Source organism: Anopheles arabiensis, chromosome 2 (assembly GCF_016920715.1).
Source record: "Anopheles arabiensis isolate DONGOLA chromosome 2, AaraD3, whole genome shotgun sequence".
NCBI classification, from domain to species: domain Eukaryota; kingdom Metazoa; phylum Arthropoda; class Insecta; order Diptera; family Culicidae; genus Anopheles; species Anopheles arabiensis.
In genome coordinates, this window is record NC_053517.1 from 8642007 (window position 1) to 8662852 (window position 20846).

Genomic DNA, 20846 nt, shown 5'->3' on the forward strand with positions numbered 1-20846 from the left:
ACAGGGAGAAATAATACCCCCCTACCAGTGGAATGTGGCCAGGGCCCCAAGCAATTTGTTATTACTTTCCGCGTTCACGCGCACCGGACAGCTTAGCGTTAAATTGAACGATTAGAAGCTTTCGGCCGTTCGCTTTTGGCCGTGTGTTTATTTTTCAAGTGCGGGTAAAACGTAAACGGAGCGGAGCGTGGAATGTTTGGTGTGTTTGCAACAGTTCAATCCATGTTTAACAATGCTTCGGAATAACACTGTTAACAATTTAAATTTTATACTAAAGAATACACACAATATTAAGACACTTTCTGGGGTGTTTTTGAAGACCTTTAAAGACGTCTCAATTTGAATTGTGGCGCTTTTAACAGACAGTAAACAGTAGCTCCTTCCTTGCTGTTATAATCTCTTCGTTGTCGGATAAATAAAGTACTTGTTACCCGCATTACCTTCTGCCTTAGAAATGTGTCTCTCAAAGCACGAGTAACTTGGGTCTGAGGATTTCGTTTTTTGCAATTCATCCCAACATCTAATCAAATATTGACCGACCACTTCATAAGCCTCTACAGCTTACACGTTCGATCATCAAAGTTCAATGAAGCGTGCACGAGGCTGCAAATAAAGTACGCCACCTCAATCCCACCAGCAGCCCGAGAGCAGCGCACGGAGCGATAGTGATCCTTTGCGTAAACACATCGCAAACCCTCTCTCACCTCAACTCGTTTAAATCTCACAACCCTCACCAGCCCCGCCATGTTGCGAGGAATTCGAAGCGGTGCAGGCGTGTGGGCAACACACTGTCTCGACCTCGATTTCCGTTGCAATTTAATTGCCATAACGCCATAAGCCTGGTAGCCATCTCGACGACAAACAAAGTCCACGAGGCCAAGAGCGCGGGGACATGATAGTTTGTCGCCCCGTTAGTGAATTATGCATCGCTTCAAGCGCTCCGAAGAACGGTTTGATTCCCGGCTTCACTCGTGTTGCATAGGAGGTTGCTGCTGCCCATTGAAGCTTAGGGACTTGAAAGAGAATTTTTAAACCTATTTTCCCTCTGGAAGTGTGTCATCGGTGTATATGTGTGTGTGTTTGTGGACGGATGGCGACGACGATGTTGATGATGATGACGGCTGGGAGCTAGAATCCCAGAGCGGTCCAAGTCAGTCTTACTTGCAACTCTTCTGATCTTAAACAGTTTAGGGAAATTGGGAGTTTTCATACCGTTTCCGGATGCATCCTGATGAAATTCCCGGCGGAAATGAAACTAATTTATTGGCTGCTTTCCCTTCCCTACCCCCTCCTCAGGGTGGGGAAGTGATGCTGAATGCTACTAATTGCACTATCCTTCCTCAGTCAAGCTCCATCTCATCGTGTCGTTTCCCTTTTTTCTTCCCTCCATTCTACTCCAGAGCACGTTTGGCGCACCGATCTCGACTTTATGGTCACGCACAGCGACCGGCTGGTGGTGCTCTCCTTCATGACCTCCTCCCCGACCTACCCGAACGCGACCACCGGCCGGCCGCCGATGAGCGAGCTGGAGCGCAAGCTGTACCGCAACGGATACTTCGAGCAGAGCGATCTGGTGGAAAAGTTTTCCGACTACGACGATGGCATCGGTTCGCTCGATACTAGCGACGAGGAGTTTCGCACGCACGAGGCACTCGAGATGGGCGGTGGTGGCACACTGTACGGGGGTGGCAGTGGCGGCTCCTCGATCGCTATTGCCACGGTGGAAAATGTTAACGCGGGCGCAGCGAGCCCGGCCACCACCACGCTGCATGCGCTGCCACCGGTGCGCAATCTTATCACGACGACGAGCACGATCGCACCGAGACAGAGAGCGGCGGGGACGACGGTAAGTACGGGAAGCTACGAACGTGCCAGCAGCCGGGAAAGCCGCCGGAAGGAGCCCACCCGCAATGGGCATCATCGAAAGGCTGCTCATTCGACTGCGACCCACGGAAAGGCGGGACATGGTGGTGGGAAGGGGTCGAAAGCACACCATGCTAACAGTCACCATCACGGACAGCACCACCATCACCATCAGGAGCCGAGGAATCGGTACGGGGAAGAGATCGACACGCGGTTGGAGTTGGAAGAGCAGCAGGAGCTGGATTGGAGTTTGCTCAATCAACCCGAGGGTACACCGACGCTGATCGAAGCGTCTGGAGTCGTAGCCGGCAAGAAGCCAGGAACGGGTAAGGCCAGAGGTTCGCCTTCCAACTTGAGTACAGTGCCCGCACCGGTTACGACGAAAGCGACCGCTCCAAGATCCGATTCTAGTCATCCAAAGCGTCCTGTTACTACTACTTCTACCACTACTACTACCGTCGAGCCAGCTACAACCGTTGGAGCGAGTGTGACAACCAAAAAGACTAGCACCACCACCACGGCAAAGGACAGTGACATTCACATCCTGAAACCGGTCAACCTGCCGGAAAACATCATTCCCTCCACACCGGTCACGACCAACTCCAAGATTATCGAGATCAAACCCAAGGTGGCAGGCGCCTCCCCAGGTGTGCCGGCCAAGTCCGGCACCGTCAGCCGCAAAAGCAAGCGCTCCGAGCCGGACAGCTTTAGCAGCGAAAGCCTCGAAAGCATCGAAAGCATCCCGAGCGTCGACGAGGACGAGTTCATCATCAAGGACGAGCACGGTATGGAGATTAAGCCGGCGTTTCTCATTGGAGCCGCCCCGGGCAATCTTACCCTCCATCCAATGCAGCTGTCCGGCTTTCCCGCCCTGCTGGCCAAGCTGTTCGGTTCGCCGATCGATCGGCAGTTCAGCGCAAAGGCGGCCTGGGGCACCGTGCCGAGCATGGAGTTCGTCAATCTGGCCATTGCGCTCGCCGTTTGGGCCGTCCGCTATCCGTCCGTCTTTTGGCACACGTCCAAATCGTTCGCCTGCCTGTTCAGCCTGCAGATGATCGCGAACGGGGCGGACATACTGCTGAGCTTTGCCGGGGCGAGCGTGCTGTACAAGCTGCAAACGCTCGGCCAGGCGCTGCCGCTGCAAGCGCCCGCGCTCATACTGAACGGGACGGTTACGATCGCGCTGGCGATACTGGCGCTCATACTGACGATCGCCTCCTCGCTGGTGCTGTATCTGTACGGGCACGGGAAGCTGGCGGCAAGGGTGCGCGATCGTCGCATGATCACGGCCAAGCAGAGTGCGGACGTGTGGGCCTACTTTGCCCACTGTTCGTCGCTCTGCTTCGTGCTGGCACTGGCCGTGGTGAAGGCGCCGCTAATGCACGACCTGTGCGCGACCTATCGGGGAAGTCTCGATGGGGCGGTGCTTGCCGCTGGTAAGTGTGTCGTCTGGCTGGTGTGCACTGCTAAATTGGTAGACTCATTATTCTCATCTGCTCAACCCTCTCTAGCTCTCGGCTCAGTGCTGCACATCTTCCTGTGGATCGTCCTGTGGTTGGGGCTGACGGCGAAGCGTCGCTGGCACTTCAAACTGCCTCCGCTGGAGGGTGCCCGGCTGGGAGGATCGGCCGGTGGTCCGTCCGCTCAACCGTTGCTGCGGGGCAATGGTAGTCTTCGCTCACCGAACGGCACCCCCATCGTCACGGGACTGCAGGCAGGCGGCCCCGGGCTGGGCGGTATCGGTGGCCCTGGCGGTCCCGGGTCGGGATCGGGCGGCGAAGAGGAAACGATCTACTGGCCGAAGATTGCGCCGAACTCGCCGAAGCTCAAAGTAACATTCAACGAAGTAACCAGTACGTCCTCCGAACACGCACACGGTCCACACGAACATGGCAGCAAGCGGTAAAGCATACACAAGACAAGTTTCTTACCAGTTTCAACTCGTTCCTTGTGTGTTTTTTGTGTGTTTCTTTGTTTGTTCTTCGTGTGTGAAACTTGGCATTTAGTTTGAATAGCTGTTTAGTTCCCAAAAAAGCGCACCATTCCGCGGTTTATTATTTGCACCACCGATTGATTGTTTGTAGAATGCTTGTCTTTGTTTGTTTCGTTTGTGTGTTGTCAATCCAATTGCGTCCGCTTCTTCCAATGTGCCGCACTCTAACCCCCTTTCTATCGCCCCCTTTCCTCCCATGACAGCAATCCGTCCGGTGGAACCACGCTACGTATGTCCAGTCTTGCGGGGGAAGCTGATGACGGAGACTACGCTACGCTAAGGGGCCCCACCGGCGATCTGCTGCACCTCGGGCCGTACGAACACCCGGCCCCGTCCGGTTCGCCACCTCCGCCCCCTCCGCCACCGCCCCAGCTGGACGACTGCGATCTGCTGGACGAGGCGAGCAACAGCAACACGCTCGTCGGCAGCGCGAACGACCATGCGGACGACACGTCCGAGGAGGGCAAGCTGCTGGCGTGCGTGCGGGACGACAGTGTGACGTACGCGTCCACCCGCGACCTCGAACCGCCCCTCAATCGTACCGTGTCGCGGGAAACGTTTATGCGATCGCCGGAACAGCTCGCCAGCCCCCTGGCCCCGGTCACCGTCACCGTTCACAATCATCTCGAAAACTCGGTACGGGTAGCCCACACACACACACACAAAATTTAACATTTTCCGCTTTTTCCTAATTTTTGAATTTTCCTCCCCTTCCACTAGGGTCCCGGCTCAACGCCCCGCTGCCTCCGTCGGGCCGATTCCGGCATGCCGACCGAAGCGCTAACGCCCCGCTCCGATTCCACCTCCACCGAAAGCTCCACCTCGCCGCCCGACTGCCGCGACGCACCGTCGGAAACGTCGAGCGGGGTGCATTCGGGCGAGGAGCGCGACGAGGTAGTCATACGGCCCCGCTCGGGACCGTACAAATCCATCATCAAAGCGCCCCCGCCGCCCGCCATCCAGGAGGAACCGTTCGGCCGCTCGACCAACATGAAGATGTCGAGCTTCAACAAGGACGGTACGAGCGCGACGCTGCCACTAACGCGCGGCACCGCCTCCGAGATGCACCGGCCCGACTATCCCCAGTGCAGCACGATGCCCCTGCCCGCCGGCTACCATCAGCAGCAGCACCAGCACCACCACTACCACTCGCAGACTTCCTTCACGCCGGCCCAGTCGGGCTCGCGGCAACAGATGCAGCAGCCGCAGCGTACCACGCTGCCGAACGATGTGCGGTACGCGACGTCCTCGAACCAGTTCCTCAAGCGGCTGCCGTACATGAAGAACGCGGAATCGCCCTACGGCCATCTGGGGCTCGGGGCTGGCCACCATACGTTCTCGAAGCTGCTGCACGATCCGCTCGCCATGCCGCAGCACGCTGGCATGCCGGTGGTGCACTCGCACTCCAACCACAGCAGCTTTCTGCCGCCCGCCACCATACCGGAGGACCGGGACTCGGCCAACTACTCGATGATATCGGACCAGGACCGGGAGATGTACATAAACGCGGCGCAGATCAATGGCCTCCAGATGCAGCATTAAAGGGGGTGTCTTCACGGCATCGAGCGTGGGGACATAGCGCACAACAATTCATTCGCCATTTGTTTTCGGTTTCGTTACTCCTGTATAAAGCTCAATCTAAATTCGTCTCATTCGTATTAGCGTGTCGGTTCGTAGCATTTAGCGTTAATTAAGCATTCGGTTCGGTTTCTGCAGGATGATCTCCCAACCTCTAGAAACGCCTGTACATATAGCACCCAACATACGACTGTGTGTAGTGTAGGATCGTAACAAGCTAGCAAAAGAATCAACCCTCATCTCGCGACCAACAGCGCAAAGCCACATTCGCCCCTATGTGGTGCCGTTCGTTGGCATCCGTCAGCTTTAATGCTATTATAACTATCTATATCTATAACCGACGCGTATAAAAAACGGGGTTTTGCTAACCACCCGTAAGGAGTCTCATCCGCATCAGCTCATCGTGTCCATGATCGCTTCACCCACATCCACCGCTGCCATTCGGTTCCACACAAGCTGAACCAAACTATAACTATTACTACCGCTACTACTACCACTACTAATACCACTACTACTACTACAACATGTGTGTAGACTGTATCGCAAACAAAAACGCATATCCTGACCACTTGATGACCACTGAATGGAACAATCCGAATCGCATCATATCACACCGTATATGATCTCGCTGCTACGAGAAGAAGGCAAAGAATATCAACACTATTGAAGCATAGAAACGTACATATAATATCTATATTTTCAATCCCCAGAATCACGCGAAACGTTACCGTTTTAGCGCTACCAAAGAGCGGTATTTTGAGCGATTTTACACTCTCCCCGCCCAAAAATAGTAAAGTTTCCCAAAAAGAAGCAAAAAAACTCCCATCACATTGCCACCATATTGCTCTCCGATAACGGGGCCAATAAAGTGGTGTATAAAAAAACACGCCATACGTAAGTTTAGTAGAAGAAGAACACATGTAGAAGAATCATCATTTCATCTACCGAAATAAAAAAAAACTGACATCACAACAGAAGAATGATAATACTACAGGAACCATTTGCAGCAAACAAGTATTGTAAACCACAGGACAATATTAACATGAGACCGATTTTTCGCTTTCTATACTACGCCGGTTGCCGATTTGGCAGCTGCGAGCGGTAGTGTGGCTCTTATATAGTAGCTAAATATACTAGTTGTGTATAGTGGTGCAGAAAAAGGCAGGGCCAACCACAGCAAACCAAGGAAACAATAAACTCTAAATACACATAATAGCAGAGCAAAACACGCGGAGCGGATCCTCCCGCCATAGACGCCACAGTCATAGCACACCACGTGGAAGGTAGGGAAAGATCACTCGGCATCACGATCATCATCATCATCACATCAACCAGTGTGCTCAAATAGTCGATTGGAAATGGTAGCGCGAGCAGGGAGAGAGAGAGAGAGGGATGAGTTTTACATGCAGTTCGATGCAGCATTTTAACGAAACATAATTCGAAATCTCACTAATATACTCAAACTAAATTCAATCGATTTACGGAAGGCGACGAAGCGGACGAAAACCGTCGCGTAGTAAAAATTTACAACACAAACCAATACGCAGAACCGTAACTTTTGTAACCGCAAATTTTGCCAATCAAATTTAACGGTCCTTTACACACACACACACACACACACACACACACTCTCGCGTGTGCGCATATGGCGACAAGAAAGCTCTTTACGCAAGCGGTTGTGGTGTGCCATTTGTACAGCCTCAGCAGTAGGTCAGCAGTTCCAAATGGCCGATTAGAATGGTACCATTGCGCATCATCAGGACACGCCACAAACACTCTACTACAGCGGTATGATTACTTGCGCTATGATTAATTATCTTTGCGCAACCACCTCGGCAAAAGCAAAACCGTCTAATAAGCTGCAGCTTTTTTGCATTTTAATTATGCTAAAAAGAAAAACGGAAGAAGAAAATTATGCAGGCAAGTGAGAATGTTGGGTAGCGCTTTTTGAAACGGTTTTAGAGATAATAAGTAATTATCAGCGAGCTAACTTCCCCCAGGGGATTGGCGAATTCATGGCGAACGCGGATCACATTATGCAGAAAGGTCCTGTATGTAAAAGAGAACAGCTTATTTATACATATATATATAGACCCAAATATATATACAATTAAATATACATATATCATCTGTAAGCATCACAAGGCAGGGCGCCGGGAACAGTGCGCGTGTAAGATAGAGAACCATGCTGTCACGAAGGTATAACGGAAAGGCATCCACGTGGACCACGTGGCGTCATTAGCGAACGTTGCGTGATTGGGGATAGGATTGAAATGATGGAATGATGTTTTTTTTGCATTGTAAGTTTACTTTCTACGTACCCAGTTCTTTTAGTCAATACTGGCATAATTTCTTTGTGTTGTAAGTAGTAGTAGCATTAGCCTAGCAGGCAGAGAGAAGAGGACGAATTTACTTTCCCATTAGCTAAGCTTATCTAAAAATCAACTGTGGCGCATTCAGGTGAGCAGAATGTGCAGTTCGAGGCAAAAAAATAACCATTGTAACCGCGTGTTGGCCGAGTGGCACCGCCGGAAGTGGAAGGACATTAAAAAATGGAATTAAAAAAACGACAACATCTCACAATTGGCTGTTTTCATTGGTGTTTTTGTGTTTCAAAATTTATAACAACGTTCCCGTGCAATTGGTGCCGAATTCACGTTTGGATGCTTTTTTGTCGTTAACAAAACACACATACAACAAGACTGATTAGAGCGGTGTCAGCAGCGTTTGGAAAATTGGTTGCCAGCTTGGGCTGGCCGGAACTCATCGAGCTTTCTTTGGTGTCTTTTAGTACTACTGTTTGATAATTTGTAGCATTCTCTTTCCCTTTTTTAACGCATTAGTATGTTTGGAGTGGCTTCTTATTCAATTGAGTCAAATGTTGCGTTTAATAATTTTAATCCGTAGAAGAAAACGAAGCAAAATCGTATCAATGGTATATCTATTAACCGTACCGAAGGGAGTGCGATATGATGGAAATGGTTCAATTCCTGTGCAAGTTAATATGGCAACGAGTTTCAGAAGTAAAATACATTATTGCTTCCACTACTATTACTAACTAATACTACTACTACTACTGCTACCGATGAGCTGTAGGAAATGGGTTTGATGCAGATTGCAGAACACATTGCAACGGTATACTAACTAACTTACATCAAATCCTGGAGTGCGCAGTATTTCGATGTAAAAAAAGATATATGAAAATGGGTAAGAAAACGCTAACCGACCGGAGAAAACAAACCAAATCACTTGAAATAAACCACCGCTTTATGTAAATCTATGCCGACTAGCGTGAAGCTATACCCTTTTTCTTTCCACAACTCTGTCCTCTGCCCGTTGCCCCCGGATGGATCCGAAACTTACCAGCCAGAATGTTTGTACGTAGATTTTTGTTTCTTCCTTTACACAATCCGATGCGACAAGATGACTTTCGCGTACCGTCTTCGCAAACAGAGGATCGTCCCCCTCGTTGACGTGTTTTATTGATCGTATTACAAACGTATTGATCGAGCTTAAATGAAAACGGAAAGTATTACCAAGTAAACAAAGCTCCCCATGTAATGTGTAAGAACTCCTCCTCCCCTGCCCACCAAAGCAATCTGCTTGCCAGCGGCCAAATTAATCCATGCGCGTCTTCAGCTTCTTCACCGTGATCTTCTCCTTCTCGATTATGTACACCGTCGCGCCCCAGCCGGATATGGCGTCGCGATCGAACGCGTTCACCAGCGCTTGCGAGATCACCTCGAACAGGCTGTCCGACTCCAGGTCCGGCTTCCAGAGCGTTTCGCACATACCGTACAGCTGCTCCGCACAGGTGCCGGCGACCACGAAATCGTTCGGCAAGTTCGGGCATCCGATCAGGTCCATGTTGCAGATGAACGGTTCGTACGTTTTCGGGTCCAGCCCCGCAATGACGGGCTCGATGAAGTACGGCCCAAAGCGCTTCTCGTACAGGAAGTTTGACAGCATCGCGGCGAATCGTTCCGGCGTCATCTGCCGGTTCTCCCGCACTTCGTACAGGTTCTTGCGGAACAGCAACCGCTGGTACACCGTCAGGATGTCTGTCTGCAGCCCGACCAGGCCGAGATACATGTGGGGATTGATTTCGAACACCTTCTCAAAGTCTGTCGCGATGGTTTGGGCCTGCACGCCGAACCGGTGATCGGTGGCTATGGCCACACAGTTTTTGCCCTTCATGGCCACCACGCAGCCACCGTTGTACGCGAGGATGGACATCTTTACTTGTGGATTCTATGCTGAAATTGAATTGAGATGGCTTTTTTAACGATTGCACGCTAACAATCGCTGCAAATGATTGGGAATTACAGTCAGCACAATTCAACACTCAAAGACTTGCTGTGGAGGGATAACAACAACTTCTTCTTCTTGCTTAACAACTTGCACTTTTGAGAAATCGTCAACGCGCGACCTTAAACACATTGATGCCGCCTGTCAAAATCGCACAGTGGTCGGTCCGGTGAACATCACTTTGGACGTGTTTGGGAAATTGCGGACAGCGAAAGCGCCGAACACCGCTGTAAACAAGCAGCCATTGGAAAATAATTGCGTATTCCTGGAAATACCCTCGATACATTTTTAGCTGTGGCATGTAGTGTAATATCTTCTCTTCGCGAAGAAAGCTGTAGAAATAGTGCTGTTTTGTCCCAAGCTGCATTCCGCGGGTGTAATTACATTGCAAGAAAAAAAATCGGGGTGGAAACATGGAATCTGGGTTCAACTGCAAGCGGAAAGAAATTACTTCCAAGAAGCGACATGCAGCCGGCAGACAATTCTGTCTACATTCCTCTCCAGAAGATACCATCCAAGATTGTTCGCCAAATAAGCAGCTTATGACGGACTTTGACCTGATGATGATTCTCAAGAGAAAGAAACACATTTACCGTCGCACCGGTAGCGATATCGATGTAGTAAAAAGAAATGATGATCAGATACTGGTGCTCCTGGAAACGATGCAACAGGCTGCCGACCAGGACCGACAGCTCAACCGCGCCAATAAACCGGCCACAAAAAAGATCGCCCTTCTCAAACAATTCCTATCGCAGTTGATCAAGAAAGATCTGCAGCTGCCCTTGCTGGAGCATAATGTGTTGAACGTGCTGGCTGATTGGATCTCACCACTACCCAGCAAAGCGCTGCCATGTTTGCAGATTCGTGAAGGCATTCTCAAGATGTTGGGGGAATTCCCTACCATAGAAAAATCGTACCTTAAGCAGTCTGGCATCGGCAAGGCGGTCATGTATCTGTACAAGCATCCAGACGAAACGAATGCAAACCGCAAGCGAGCCGGAGAATTGATCCACGGTTGGTTTCGAACGATCTATAATGTTAATACCGAATTGAAAGCGATGTCTCGTGAAGAACGCCAGCAGCTTGAAATGAAACAAATGCCTACTAACAAGCGCAAAACGATGGACAGTCTGCCATCCGCAGGATTTGATCAACTAGACGAGGCCCTATGGTTAGACAAGGGAGAAAGAGACACTGGGCACCCGGGCGATAGAGACTGGGTAGGGCGGGCACGTGTTCCGATGCCGTCCGACAAAGCGTACGTTGTGCGACCAAAATCGAAAATTGATGTTGATATCTGTACAGCGTCAAAAAAACAGCTGAATCGCTATGAAAAGCATCTCAAAATGTTTAACGACCAGAAAAGAAAGAGCACAATGCGTCCTTTGGTAAATCTATCCAACGGGAGCCGAAATTTGGGTGGCTAGAGAGGCTAGATTCCTCCACAGAACGCTCGGTGTAGTTCAAGTTTCATATGGATCTAAAGCAAAAATGGATTTTTTTAGGTAAAATAAATAATAATAATATCTTATCCATTATAGCATGCAATTGTTTTCAAGACAAATTCGCTCATTTCGTAGAATATCATAATTCAAAAACGAGTAAGTAAAACTCAATTTCTCTGTAAGCAAAACTAAACAAATTCATTATTTAAAAGCATTAAAATTACAACACCAGAAAGCAAGAGTTTGACACCCCTAGCCCAGAGCTCGCTGCGTCCGGAGGCTTTCCATCGTTCCACACCTTTTTCTCGCTCTCACTCACTCAAAGTACCGCACGATGGCGTTAGGAGGTTGTTCAGCACGCATCTGCTCTCTCAGGGGGTGAAACGTGTCCGCACCAGGGACAGGGTGCGCCCCGCGATTCCCACTTTCTCGTTCACACCACCAGGTAGAGACGGCGCGCGCTAACGTCAGCTTCGGGCTGTTCGGTCCGACCGACCTGCAACTTCGTGAGTACGCTTCTCTGCAACAAAACAACAGTCCCACAGCCGCATTTGGCTATTAGACTCGTTTCTGTTTGCGCGCATCGTCGTCAGGTCCTCCACAGGAAGCAAGGCTCCGGGAACAGCGCGGTTGGGAGCAGACAGTATTAAATGTGCATTTCCATCCCGCACGAAGCGACCGCAGGAAGCAAACGCCAGTGTGACAATGCAATTCAAGCCGGAATCATCCCCAATAATGAGTTCGCCGCTGAAAGCGCTGGTCGAGTTTCTGCGGCTCATCTACGCCAAGTGCTACCGTAAGGTGGTCCGAGAATGCAACCAGTAAGTTGTTCTGTGTGTGTGTGTGTGCTGCTTTTGTGTTCAGTTCTTGTGCATCTTCGTGTTTCGTGCTCTTCAAGACAGTGCAGTTGCGCGTCGCCATCATTTTAAAAGCCGTGTTTTTTCGTTGGTGTGTCCATCTCAGATGAAAAGTCATCGGCAAAACTCATGAACCGTGCCGTGGAAAACCCGATTTTTATTTTCGCTGCCCAACCCCCAGAAGAGCTTTAAACCAACCTCAATCGGCGTTTCGTTGTGGGCCACCTCTTCAGCATAAATAAACGTGTCCGCGGTGTGTAAGGGTATGATTGGGGACCGAACCCAACCCCCGTAAAAAAGCACCCGACGGTGGCGAATCAGCTGCTCAGTACAGAAAAAGGAGGTGAAAGTGAACCGCCGGTTTTGCTATTGTTTCGCAAGACATACGTGCGTCTGTGTGAGCTTGCGTACATAAAAACACATCCCAAGACGACACACGACAGCAATCGTCTCCCCGAATCGTTGGTGTCTAATCGAAATTTGATATCATTCACCTTCTCTGTCTCTCTTATACGCCAACATAGGGCTATAGGAAACTGTATCGAAACTAATAAGTGTGTCTGGCCTGCCACGATAATAAACCATTGCGCCAATCCGGGCTTCCCTTGCCAAAAAAAAAACAGTGGAATGTAATTTTCGTGTGATTGTCATGAATTAGAAATATCGATCCAAGTATACCGAGGCACCGAGCTCCCAAAGCGAACAGTGTGTATGTATCTCCCCCCCCCCCTCCCCCTGTGATGGGGAGGAGAGGGCTCAACCTCAAAAATAAACAAATTATGGCTATAACCCCTATATAAAAAAAGCGACCACATCCACAGCAAAAGCGAATTTTCGACGATGGTACATAAATTCGGTCAACAGCTTTGGTTTTTGCTATCGATCGCATGTACGCAAACATTGAAACAAAGAGAGAAGGGTGCGAGAAGAAAAGGAAGGAAAATAGAAAGATAGGTCAGTTTCGGTACTGAACTTTGGTTGCTGTGATGCATACGCTTTGCAGGCAGCATTTCAGCACTGAACCAAAAATTCAAATGCACGATGAACGCATTTAACTAACTACGATACCGTTTGGCTGTGTGTGTGTTATTGCATCGAATACTGGCTGTGTGTATTTTAGTAGTATAGTTCTAGCACAGCGTAGCAATAAGAAATGCATAATGCATCCCCTTCTTATACTACACACATCCAGCGCACGTTCGTTACGTAGAAATGCAAAGAACGCAACAGCAACAAAAAACGTGGTTCCCCTTTCCTGCGGATACGCAAAGCGCACAAGCGCCGCACAAGTGTAAATAACCTAACAAAGCAATTTTGATTGTTGACCGGACTGCTTCACACCTCCTCGGCGGCACACGGGCACGTGAGCTAACTCGACAACAAAATGCTCATCAAATAATGTGCTACACGATGGGGTGATAAAGTGGCATGGTTCCTTTTGTCAAACGCACGAGAGATTGCATTTCCGGCCGCTAAAGATGTTGTCAATGGTGGTGGTAGCAGCCGTACGCAAGTGCCCGGTACAAATTAAGCAATTTATCTTACAAACCGCATATAAACGGCACACGGTTCTTGGAATTGACGAGCCTGTCGGTAGAGCAGCATTTGACACACATCGTTTTGCTGCAGGCTTGGCGGTAGCCGGTTGGCATTTGAAGGACATTTTAGCTTTGTAACCTGCTTTTGATACGTTTTTCAGAAGGGACATTTAGAGCTTTAAAAATATGTAAATATATAAATTCAAACCATCTGCATATTTATGCATTTATGCATGGCGATGCTGCGATCAAACACAATATATATGCTCATCTCAGCATGCAGCTGGAGGCGTGCGATTGGTATCACTGGCAGGAAGGTTACCGACAGTCCTCCGATGAACCATAGTGCGGCCAAGTGCGTAGAAAATGGTCCACCAACCTCCCCAATATGGTGTTCGAGTTCCCCAACTGGTTCGATAATATGTCGCTTATCAGCATGATAATGTTTCGTTTGTTGGCTGTTGATCGTGCGATTACTAATCCGTTGGGTCTGAGTTAAATTAACTCTTATCTTTTGTTTACTAACCAACGTACGAAACGATTGAACAAACTTATTATGATCATAACCGCGTATATGTACATTGGAAGATGTCTTGAAAATTAAAACCTCCACGTGTGTTTGTTCAATCACCTCTCGTTAACAAACAACTCTCAGCAATTATCGAACGATCAACGCGAACTTGTTCGTAACAAACATTAGCTCATATTGTTTCAGCCCACCGTCACACGATAGGCAGCTATCACATGCACATCTCACACACCTTTTCCCCGTTGCATAAGGGGTGCCCCAGGTCGACTGAGGGCTTGTGGGCCTTGTGACCTTGTCACCATCGCACTCGAAGGGGAGGGGGGGAGGGAGGACAGTTTATGTTTGTGGTCGTGACACGATCAAACAGACGCACGAGGGCACACTTGTACACTTGCGAGGAACAAATAGGATATGGCTGCTAGCTCTGTTTACCAGCAACTCTGACGTAAAAGATCTCTTCCCTTCCGTCTCTTGCTTTTGTCGCCATTCGCACATTGGCAAGTTCCCTTCAGTGCCAGCCACTCCATCGCCAGCGAGCGTTTTGGAAAATTGCATGAATCGGCGTGCAGTTATGAAACACGCAAGTTACAACGCAAGGTACTACAACGTTCAGCCGGCCAGGTCAACCGGCCGGTCTGCGAAGGACGTTCACTCTTGCCGACAAACCACCACCCTCATTATGATCAACGATCGACGAGTGTGCGCGCCTGGAAAGGGCCACCCAAAGGGATACCCTACCCAAATGAAGGATTTTAGCTGAACGAAAGAGAGAGAGAGCGGTTGAAAAGTGAAACCTGAAACAAAATGCGACAGACGATTATCAATCAAACGTTAGTTTCGCCAGTTGATCGATGTCGTCGAACTTTGTGGGTCGTTTGTGGGCTAGCCAGCTTTTGCGCTACATCTCGTTACAACATATCTTGCCTTGAGATCAAACAAAGATCACATTACTCTGTGATCGACGTAACGTGGGCTGGAGTAGGGAATGGTCGAACGGTCCTACGCAGTGGTCACTATCGTGTATTGGTAACTGACCTCAAATGTCCTACTCCCTGCTGTGACCCGCGGCAGGGCTCATCAACACTTGAGAATTCAATCGAACCGTTTTCTCGTGACCTCACGAATGATCATTAAGCAGCTTAAAACATTCAGGGGGGAGGCACGGCGATTCCAACTTCCCATCGCATATCCCCCTCCTCATTTCTTCCCGGGTCCTCCGCCTGACTAATTCATTTTAAATCACCTGCGCTCTTAGCCTTTTCGCTTGGAGGCTACAAATCTATCAGCTGGTGGCTACGGCTAGGCATATCAGCACCATTAATTTGCCTGTCATTAGATAAACTCTACGATCAGCCCCTGCGAAGCGACGGGTTGCGAGCATGCGGCACCCCATTAGCCCCGGTGACTTCTGCATTCTTCTGTGTTGGCAACAGAGGGGTAGCGGATTTGGGAACGATTTTAGCGGCGTGCATTAATTAATGTTCCCTTTCCTTAACAGTAGCTCTTAAATTGTTTAGCTTTTCAATGGTTCAGCAACAGCTAGCGGCTGTCGTAATGTGGTTTCCGACCGAACCAAAATTTATGAGATATTCGAGACTGGCTGTGAGGCCTGTGAGCCTGATCCTGTGATGATGCTGTGTACAACCCTTTTCCATTGTGTTTGGCGAGGGGGGTATTGTTTTACACACGCTCCATATCCAAAAAGCTTGCTATTAAATGCACATTAGGTATCACACTCGCCTGGTGGGGATACTGGATGCTGGAGAGACGAGTGTTTATTACATTACCAACTGCTGGTGTACGACGATCCATTTCAACGTGCGTGTTTTTATCGGTGTGTTAACCGCTGTAATGGATATTTTTTCATGTCCAGTGACATTTTTTCTTCGTCCAAACTCCTGCTACACGGAACCGTTTCGGTATAATATATACTTTTTTTCTGATGTCATGTCGTTACCACTACATCTTCAAACTACATATTTAGACTAATGGTTTCTGTCGGCTGGAAAGGAATTTTTTATCCCGTCTTATCGAAGCTCTTGAAAGACCTTGAAGATGTGAAGGAAGAGGAGTTTGCCAAGGAAGAGTTATCGTGTGATGCACCCGCGCCGAGCAGGTTGAGCTCCACGGAGTAACTCTCCAAACGGCCAACGATTCTCTCGCGATCTCTCTCTCTCTCTCTTCCGTTCTCGGTCCTCGCTGCAGCTCCATGCAAGCAGTCTTAACAAGCCGAACTTTCCTCTTTTCTGAGCATCCAAAAGTTGTAATCTTCCAGCCAAGCCTTAACGCAGCGCCCCACTCCCAGGCATATCGTCCTCGGCACACCCAGCTGTGGGGAGAGCTGCGAGCACGTGGAGCAGCGTGCGCGGTGATGATGATCTCCGATGACGCTTCAACACAACCACCAACACCGAACACGGCACGATCGTTCGGCTTCAACTGCTGTAACTCGCCATCGTTCGTAGCAGTTACGAAACCTGCTGTAACGGCATCGCGATCGGTCAGTCTGCTTAAACCCCACTGGAGCTCTACACACAGGCGCGCGCGTGCGTTGATCTTCGTCTGGCTTCAGTTGCTACAGACGCGAATTGCTCGCAATGTAATTGACGTGGCGGGCGTGCGTGCGTGCTTGGTTCAGTGTTCGCATACGAAGAAGTTCCACATTCCAGCACAGGTGGCCACTTTCTCCAAGAAGGTGGTGCTTCCGGCGGTGGTGCCCGGTTAAGGTTCCAGTGGCTGTGTTCGAAATCTCGATCTAATCAGTGTATAAGGAATAGAAAAAAGGTATTTTGGGCTGATGAAAAGTGTGCGAATGTGTTTGTGCTACAAACAAAAGTCTAAAAATCTAACGATACTGTGTAATCGGCGTACGAATCATAACAGGTTTTTTTTGCCTGCTTTCTGTCTCTCTCTCTCTGGACCGTTTCCTATATGAAAGCAGGGCAGTGATCTCCATAACAATGATGCGCATTTGTGCTTGTGTGTTTCTGGTTCCCACTCCTCTGCGTTGCGTGCTACTTCGGTGTGTTGTTCTCCCTACATTATCAGCCCGCATCGTGATCGCTCCGAGTGGCAGAATCGGGCAAGCTTTAGCTGATCTTAATATCGATCGCGATCCGCAAAAACTCCTAACAACAACGATCGAGTTTGTGTGTTTGTGTTCATTTTTTTCTGGATTTTCATCATCTCCGTTCTTTCGCTTGTGCGCTTGTGATTTGCCCCTTCAATTGGGGCCTATTCTCTGCATCGCGGTGTGATAGTGACGACGCGCTTTGTGTGGTTGTACGTCCGCGACGGCGAAAGATTCAAGTACCTTTCTGTAAAACAATAATGCACTTCAATGTCATGGGTTTTTGTTTTTTTTTTTTGTGTATATGTGCTTCGTATTGGATTTTCTGTATACTCTTCAATTATCCAACTTGTATCGCCGGTGGCTCAAGGTTACATTGGACGTCCACATAGTCGTCGTCGTCGTCGTCGGCGTCACGGTTGTTTGCAAATCAATAAAACCATGATTTATTGCACTACATGCGCACTTTGGTCCCTCCCACAAAACAGATAGATGAGGGGGTTGAGTAAAGGGTTGAGGAAAATACACCCAGACCCAGATAAAGTGTGTGTTATAGTGTGTGTGATCGTGTGAATTATAAAGAATGACTTCAATGGCTCTTGAGCTTTAAGTGCAATTTGTGGACCGAATGTCCCTTCAAGTTTATAATTCCAACAACTTGAGGTTTTGTGAGCCGTCCGGCATATCCAGTAGCTCCTGGAATAAGCTACACCCTTTGACCAGTATAAGCTGCGGAATTCATCTGCAGCCTAGCCTTTTAGTACCTTTTGTTTATAGACGGAGAGCTAATTGAAGGTCATTTTCAAATGTCCGGTCATAAACAGCACATTGTGTTAACCCGTGCGGATGTCCGAACTCAAGAAAAGCCTCAATATATCCTCATTGAAGTGTCGTACTCTACGTACGCTCTTCAATCGTTCCACGGATGTTTATCACGTGTGACCGACGAGGGTGGTCCTCAAAGGTATTGATAGGATCCAGTAGAAAATTCCATTCGTAGCAGCTCACCAATCGTTTACTTGGGTAGAATTTTCTGTGGAGTGTATTATTAGATCGTTAAACCCATTAAATGCTGGGGAAAGGGACAATTATAGACTGTGAAGTGGTGGACCTGATAATGGAGATTTAGGTGTTTGCTGAATTGCTGGAGATATACTACACTGGTGGACAGACGAACTTAATGAGATTTTGAAGTCTTCAATGTGCCACTAATTCCCACATGATTAACACTGCTGATGCCGCCCCTTTGGAAATTTCTTGAACTCTTCATGAACGCTTTGGGAAAAGCTTGGAATGCACAAAACCGAAATTCCTACGACCTCCATCTTATCCAGCCTTTGTTAATGTTTGACCCATCCCCACAGCTTCCCTTGCCGCTCCTTTAATCGTTATCCTACTCTCGTTTCCACAGACAGATGAGTTACGCTATACGCAGGCTGCTCCGTGCAGCCATGTGCGTGTTTAGCTGGTTCGTCATGCCCTACTCGCAGTGCGTTAGCGGTCGGATAGAGCGCCGCAAGCTCCCACCAATCGAAGATCCGCTGCTGCTCCTGTCGGCCAACGTGCTTGCCGAGCGCATTCGCAAGCGCGAGATACGCAGCGAGGACGTGGTCCGTGCGTACATCCAACGGTGTCAGCAGGTCAACCCGCTGCTAAACGCCATCGTCGAGGATCGTTTCGAAGCCGCACTGGAAGAGGCACAGGAAGTCGACCGTCAGCTGGCGAAGGGTACGCTCGGACCCGCGGAAGAGTTAGCTCGCACCAAACCCCTACTCGGACTGCCGGTTTCGATCAAGGAAAGCTTAGCCGTCGAGGGCATGAGCAACACGGCCGGTCGAAAGCTGCGCGAAAAGAAGGTCGCACTCAGTGATGCGCCCGTCGTGCACCAGATTAAGCGGGCCGGTGGCATTGTGCTGCTCGTAAGCAACACGCCCGAACTGTGCCTGTGCTGGGAAACGTACAACCAGTGCACGGGGCTAACGCGCAACCCGTACAACCTGCAGCGTACTGCGGGTGGATCGTCCGGCGGTGAGGCCGCACTGATTGCGGCGGCCGGATCGCTGCTCGGCGTTACGACCGATATTGCCGGCTCTTCGCGCCTACCAGCCATGTTTACTGGCGTGTTCGGGCACAAACCTTCACCGTACGTGGTGTCACCGTACGGGCACCATCCGTCCTGTGACGATGAGAACTGGGGCAGCTTCTTCACGCCGGGCGCCATGTGCCGGTATGCGGAGGATTTGCCGCTCCTGCTGGAAGCGATGCGCGATCCGGAAGGTACGCCCGTCACGCTGCACAAACCGGTACCGATCGGGGCGCTCAAATGCTACTACATGGAGAACGATGGACCGTCCGGTTTGACGCGCCCGATCGATGCCGACATCGTGCAGGCGATCCGGGACGTGGCGGCACACCTGAACGCACAGCGCGTCAACCTCAAGCGGCTGCGCTGGACGCTGGACATTTCGGTGTGCAAGATGCTGCGCATGAAGAACGTGGAAACGATCTACAGCCCGCAGGCGAACGGCAAGCCGGACACGACGATGAAGCGCGAGGTGTTCAAGTATCTGCTCGGTATGTCGAAGTCCGATCTGCCCTCGGTCATGATCGGCCCGATGCAGCACATCGTGAACAACTACATACCCCAGTCCCGGCTCGACTTTCTCGATGCGCAGACGGAGAAGCTGCGCAAGGACTTTATCGATCTGCTCGGCACGGACGGGGTGTTTATCTATCCCGGCTTCCCGAACACGGCCCACCGGCACTATCGCATCTTTCACAAGCTGGTCGACACGACGTACATGATGGTGTTCAACACCGTCGGGCTGCCGGCCGCCTCCTGCATGGTTGGGTTCGATCGCGAGAAGCTCCCAATCGGCGTACAGGTAAGATAGAGGGTCAACAACATGCGTGTTGTCTTGTGTCGATGCTAAAATGAATTTGCATTTGCTGTTCCAGATTGTCGCTGCCCCCGGACAGGATCATCTTATCTTTGCGGTGGCCAAAGAGCTAGAACGACGGTTCGGTGGTTGGGTGGCTCCTGTCTAGATTAGGGGAGGGGGGTTTCAACCCGCAACACCCCACGGCGGGGGTTCGACACACCAGCAAATGCGCGGCCCAGCCGTCAACAATGAGATTGTGATTTTTACGAGCTTAATCTAAGATTTCCTGTAACTGTTTTTTTCCTGTTTTTGATTGTTGTTACTTCGTTGTTTTCTTTGGAACTGTTTCCGCCTCTGTATATGTGTATGTGTGTGTATGTACATTGTTTCGTAGTACGGAATTTTCGTTGCAATATTTCGATAAATTGTTACTTTCTAAAACAAAAAAAGCGCGTCTCTCTACTGTTGATCAATTGGATATTTTCCGCCGGAGTTTTAAATACAGAAAAGACGGCTCTTTAATCTTCAAACGCGCGTAATGTTGATCGTTATCGTTAGCATGTGTGTTAGCAGCATCATTGTGGTTGTGTTTATCAGAAAGACAAAACTAGTATGAACGCAAATGGAACAGCAACAAGAGACTGGTTGGCTATAGGAACAGGGCACAGAGGGTAGTGATACATTCAATGTTTAAAAAAACAGTGGACAACTGATAGTTTTAGTGATACAAATAATAAAACTGAGTACATAATGTTTAACCGTTGTTTAATCTATCTTCCGGTG

General features: G+C 49.5%; 4 protein-coding genes across 12 annotated transcripts in view; 3 read left to right on the forward strand and 1 right to left on the reverse strand.

Moving 5' to 3' along the window:
- LOC120906142 (protein tincar) overlaps window positions 1–8714 on the forward strand; it is a 91132-nt gene extending 82418 nt beyond the window's left edge. For all 5 annotated transcript variants that reach the window (XM_040317626.1, XM_040317634.1, XM_040317618.1 and 2 more), the window contains 4 exons: window positions 1401–3299; window positions 3375–3765; window positions 4060–4492; window positions 4577–8714. In XM_040317626.1, the coding sequence (XP_040173560.1) occupies window positions 1401–3299; window positions 3375–3765; window positions 4060–4492; window positions 4577–5398 (3545 nt within the window). In that variant the 3' untranslated portion in view covers window positions 5399–8714. The remainder of the gene's footprint in view (window positions 1–1400; window positions 3300–3374; window positions 3766–4059; window positions 4493–4576) is intronic.
- Window positions 8715–8862: 148 nt separating this feature from the next.
- On the reverse strand, window positions 8863–9893 carry LOC120906201 (proteasome subunit beta type-3). Of its 4 annotated transcripts, none has more exons than XM_040317708.1 (2): window positions 9785–9893; window positions 8863–9711 (listed from the first exon to the last, which is right to left on the reverse strand). In XM_040317708.1, exon 2 carries the CDS (start codon window positions 9668–9670, stop codon window positions 9053–9055), a length of 618 nt encoding a protein of 205 aa, XP_040173642.1. In that variant the 5' UTR covers window positions 9671–9711; window positions 9785–9893; the 3' UTR covers window positions 8863–9052. The 4 variants fall into 4 exon arrangements, with proteins under 4 accessions (XP_040173642.1, XP_040173658.1, XP_040173651.1 ...); XM_040317724.1 differs by having other exon boundaries at window positions 8863–9691; window positions 9785–9883; XM_040317717.1 differs by having other exon boundaries at window positions 8863–9690; window positions 9761–9864.
- Window positions 9894–10002: 109 nt separating this feature from the next.
- On the forward strand, window positions 10003–11273 carry LOC120894155 (protein IWS1 homolog). The gene has a single exon (XM_040296573.1). It carries the CDS (start codon window positions 10156–10158, stop codon window positions 11167–11169), a length of 1014 nt encoding a protein of 337 aa, XP_040152507.1. The 5' UTR covers window positions 10003–10155; the 3' UTR covers window positions 11170–11273.
- A 448-nt stretch (window positions 11274–11721) lies between these two features.
- On the forward strand, window positions 11722–20821 carry LOC120898759 (fatty-acid amide hydrolase 2-B). Of its 2 annotated transcripts, none has more exons than XM_040305041.1 (3): window positions 11722–12008; window positions 18593–20066; window positions 20140–20821. In XM_040305041.1, the coding sequence occupies exons 1-3, from the start codon at window positions 11893–11895 to the stop codon at window positions 20227–20229; spliced, it is 1680 nt and encodes a 559-aa protein (XP_040160975.1). In that variant the 5' UTR covers window positions 11722–11892; the 3' UTR covers window positions 20230–20821. The 2 variants fall into 2 exon arrangements, with proteins under 2 accessions (XP_040160975.1, XP_040160976.1); XM_040305042.1 differs by lacking the exon at window positions 11722–12008 and adding an exon at window positions 16339–16895 and having other exon boundaries at window positions 20140–20259.
- Window positions 20822–20846: the final 25 nt, after the last annotated feature.

Excerpts from the sequence above, each read along its gene's own strand:
- LOC120906201 (XM_040317708.1), bottom strand. The coding sequence starts at position 9,670 with ATGTCCATCCTCGCGTACAACGGTGGCTGCGTGGTGGCCATGAAGGGC.
- LOC120894155 (XM_040296573.1), top strand. The coding sequence starts at position 10,156 with ATGGAATCTGGGTTCAACTGCAAGCGGAAAGAAATTACTTCCAAGAAG.
- LOC120898759 (XM_040305041.1), top strand. The coding sequence starts at position 11,893 with ATGCAATTCAAGCCGGAATCATCCCCAATAATGAGTTCGCCGCTGAAA. Across the intron at positions 12,009-18,592 it reads GTGGTCCGAGAATGCAACCA|ACAGATGAGTTACGCTATAC; the intron begins GTAAGTTGTTCT and ends TCGTTTCCACAG. Across the intron at positions 20,067-20,139 it reads AGCTCCCAATCGGCGTACAG|ATTGTCGCTGCCCCCGGACA; the intron begins GTAAGATAGAGG and ends TTGCTGTTCCAG.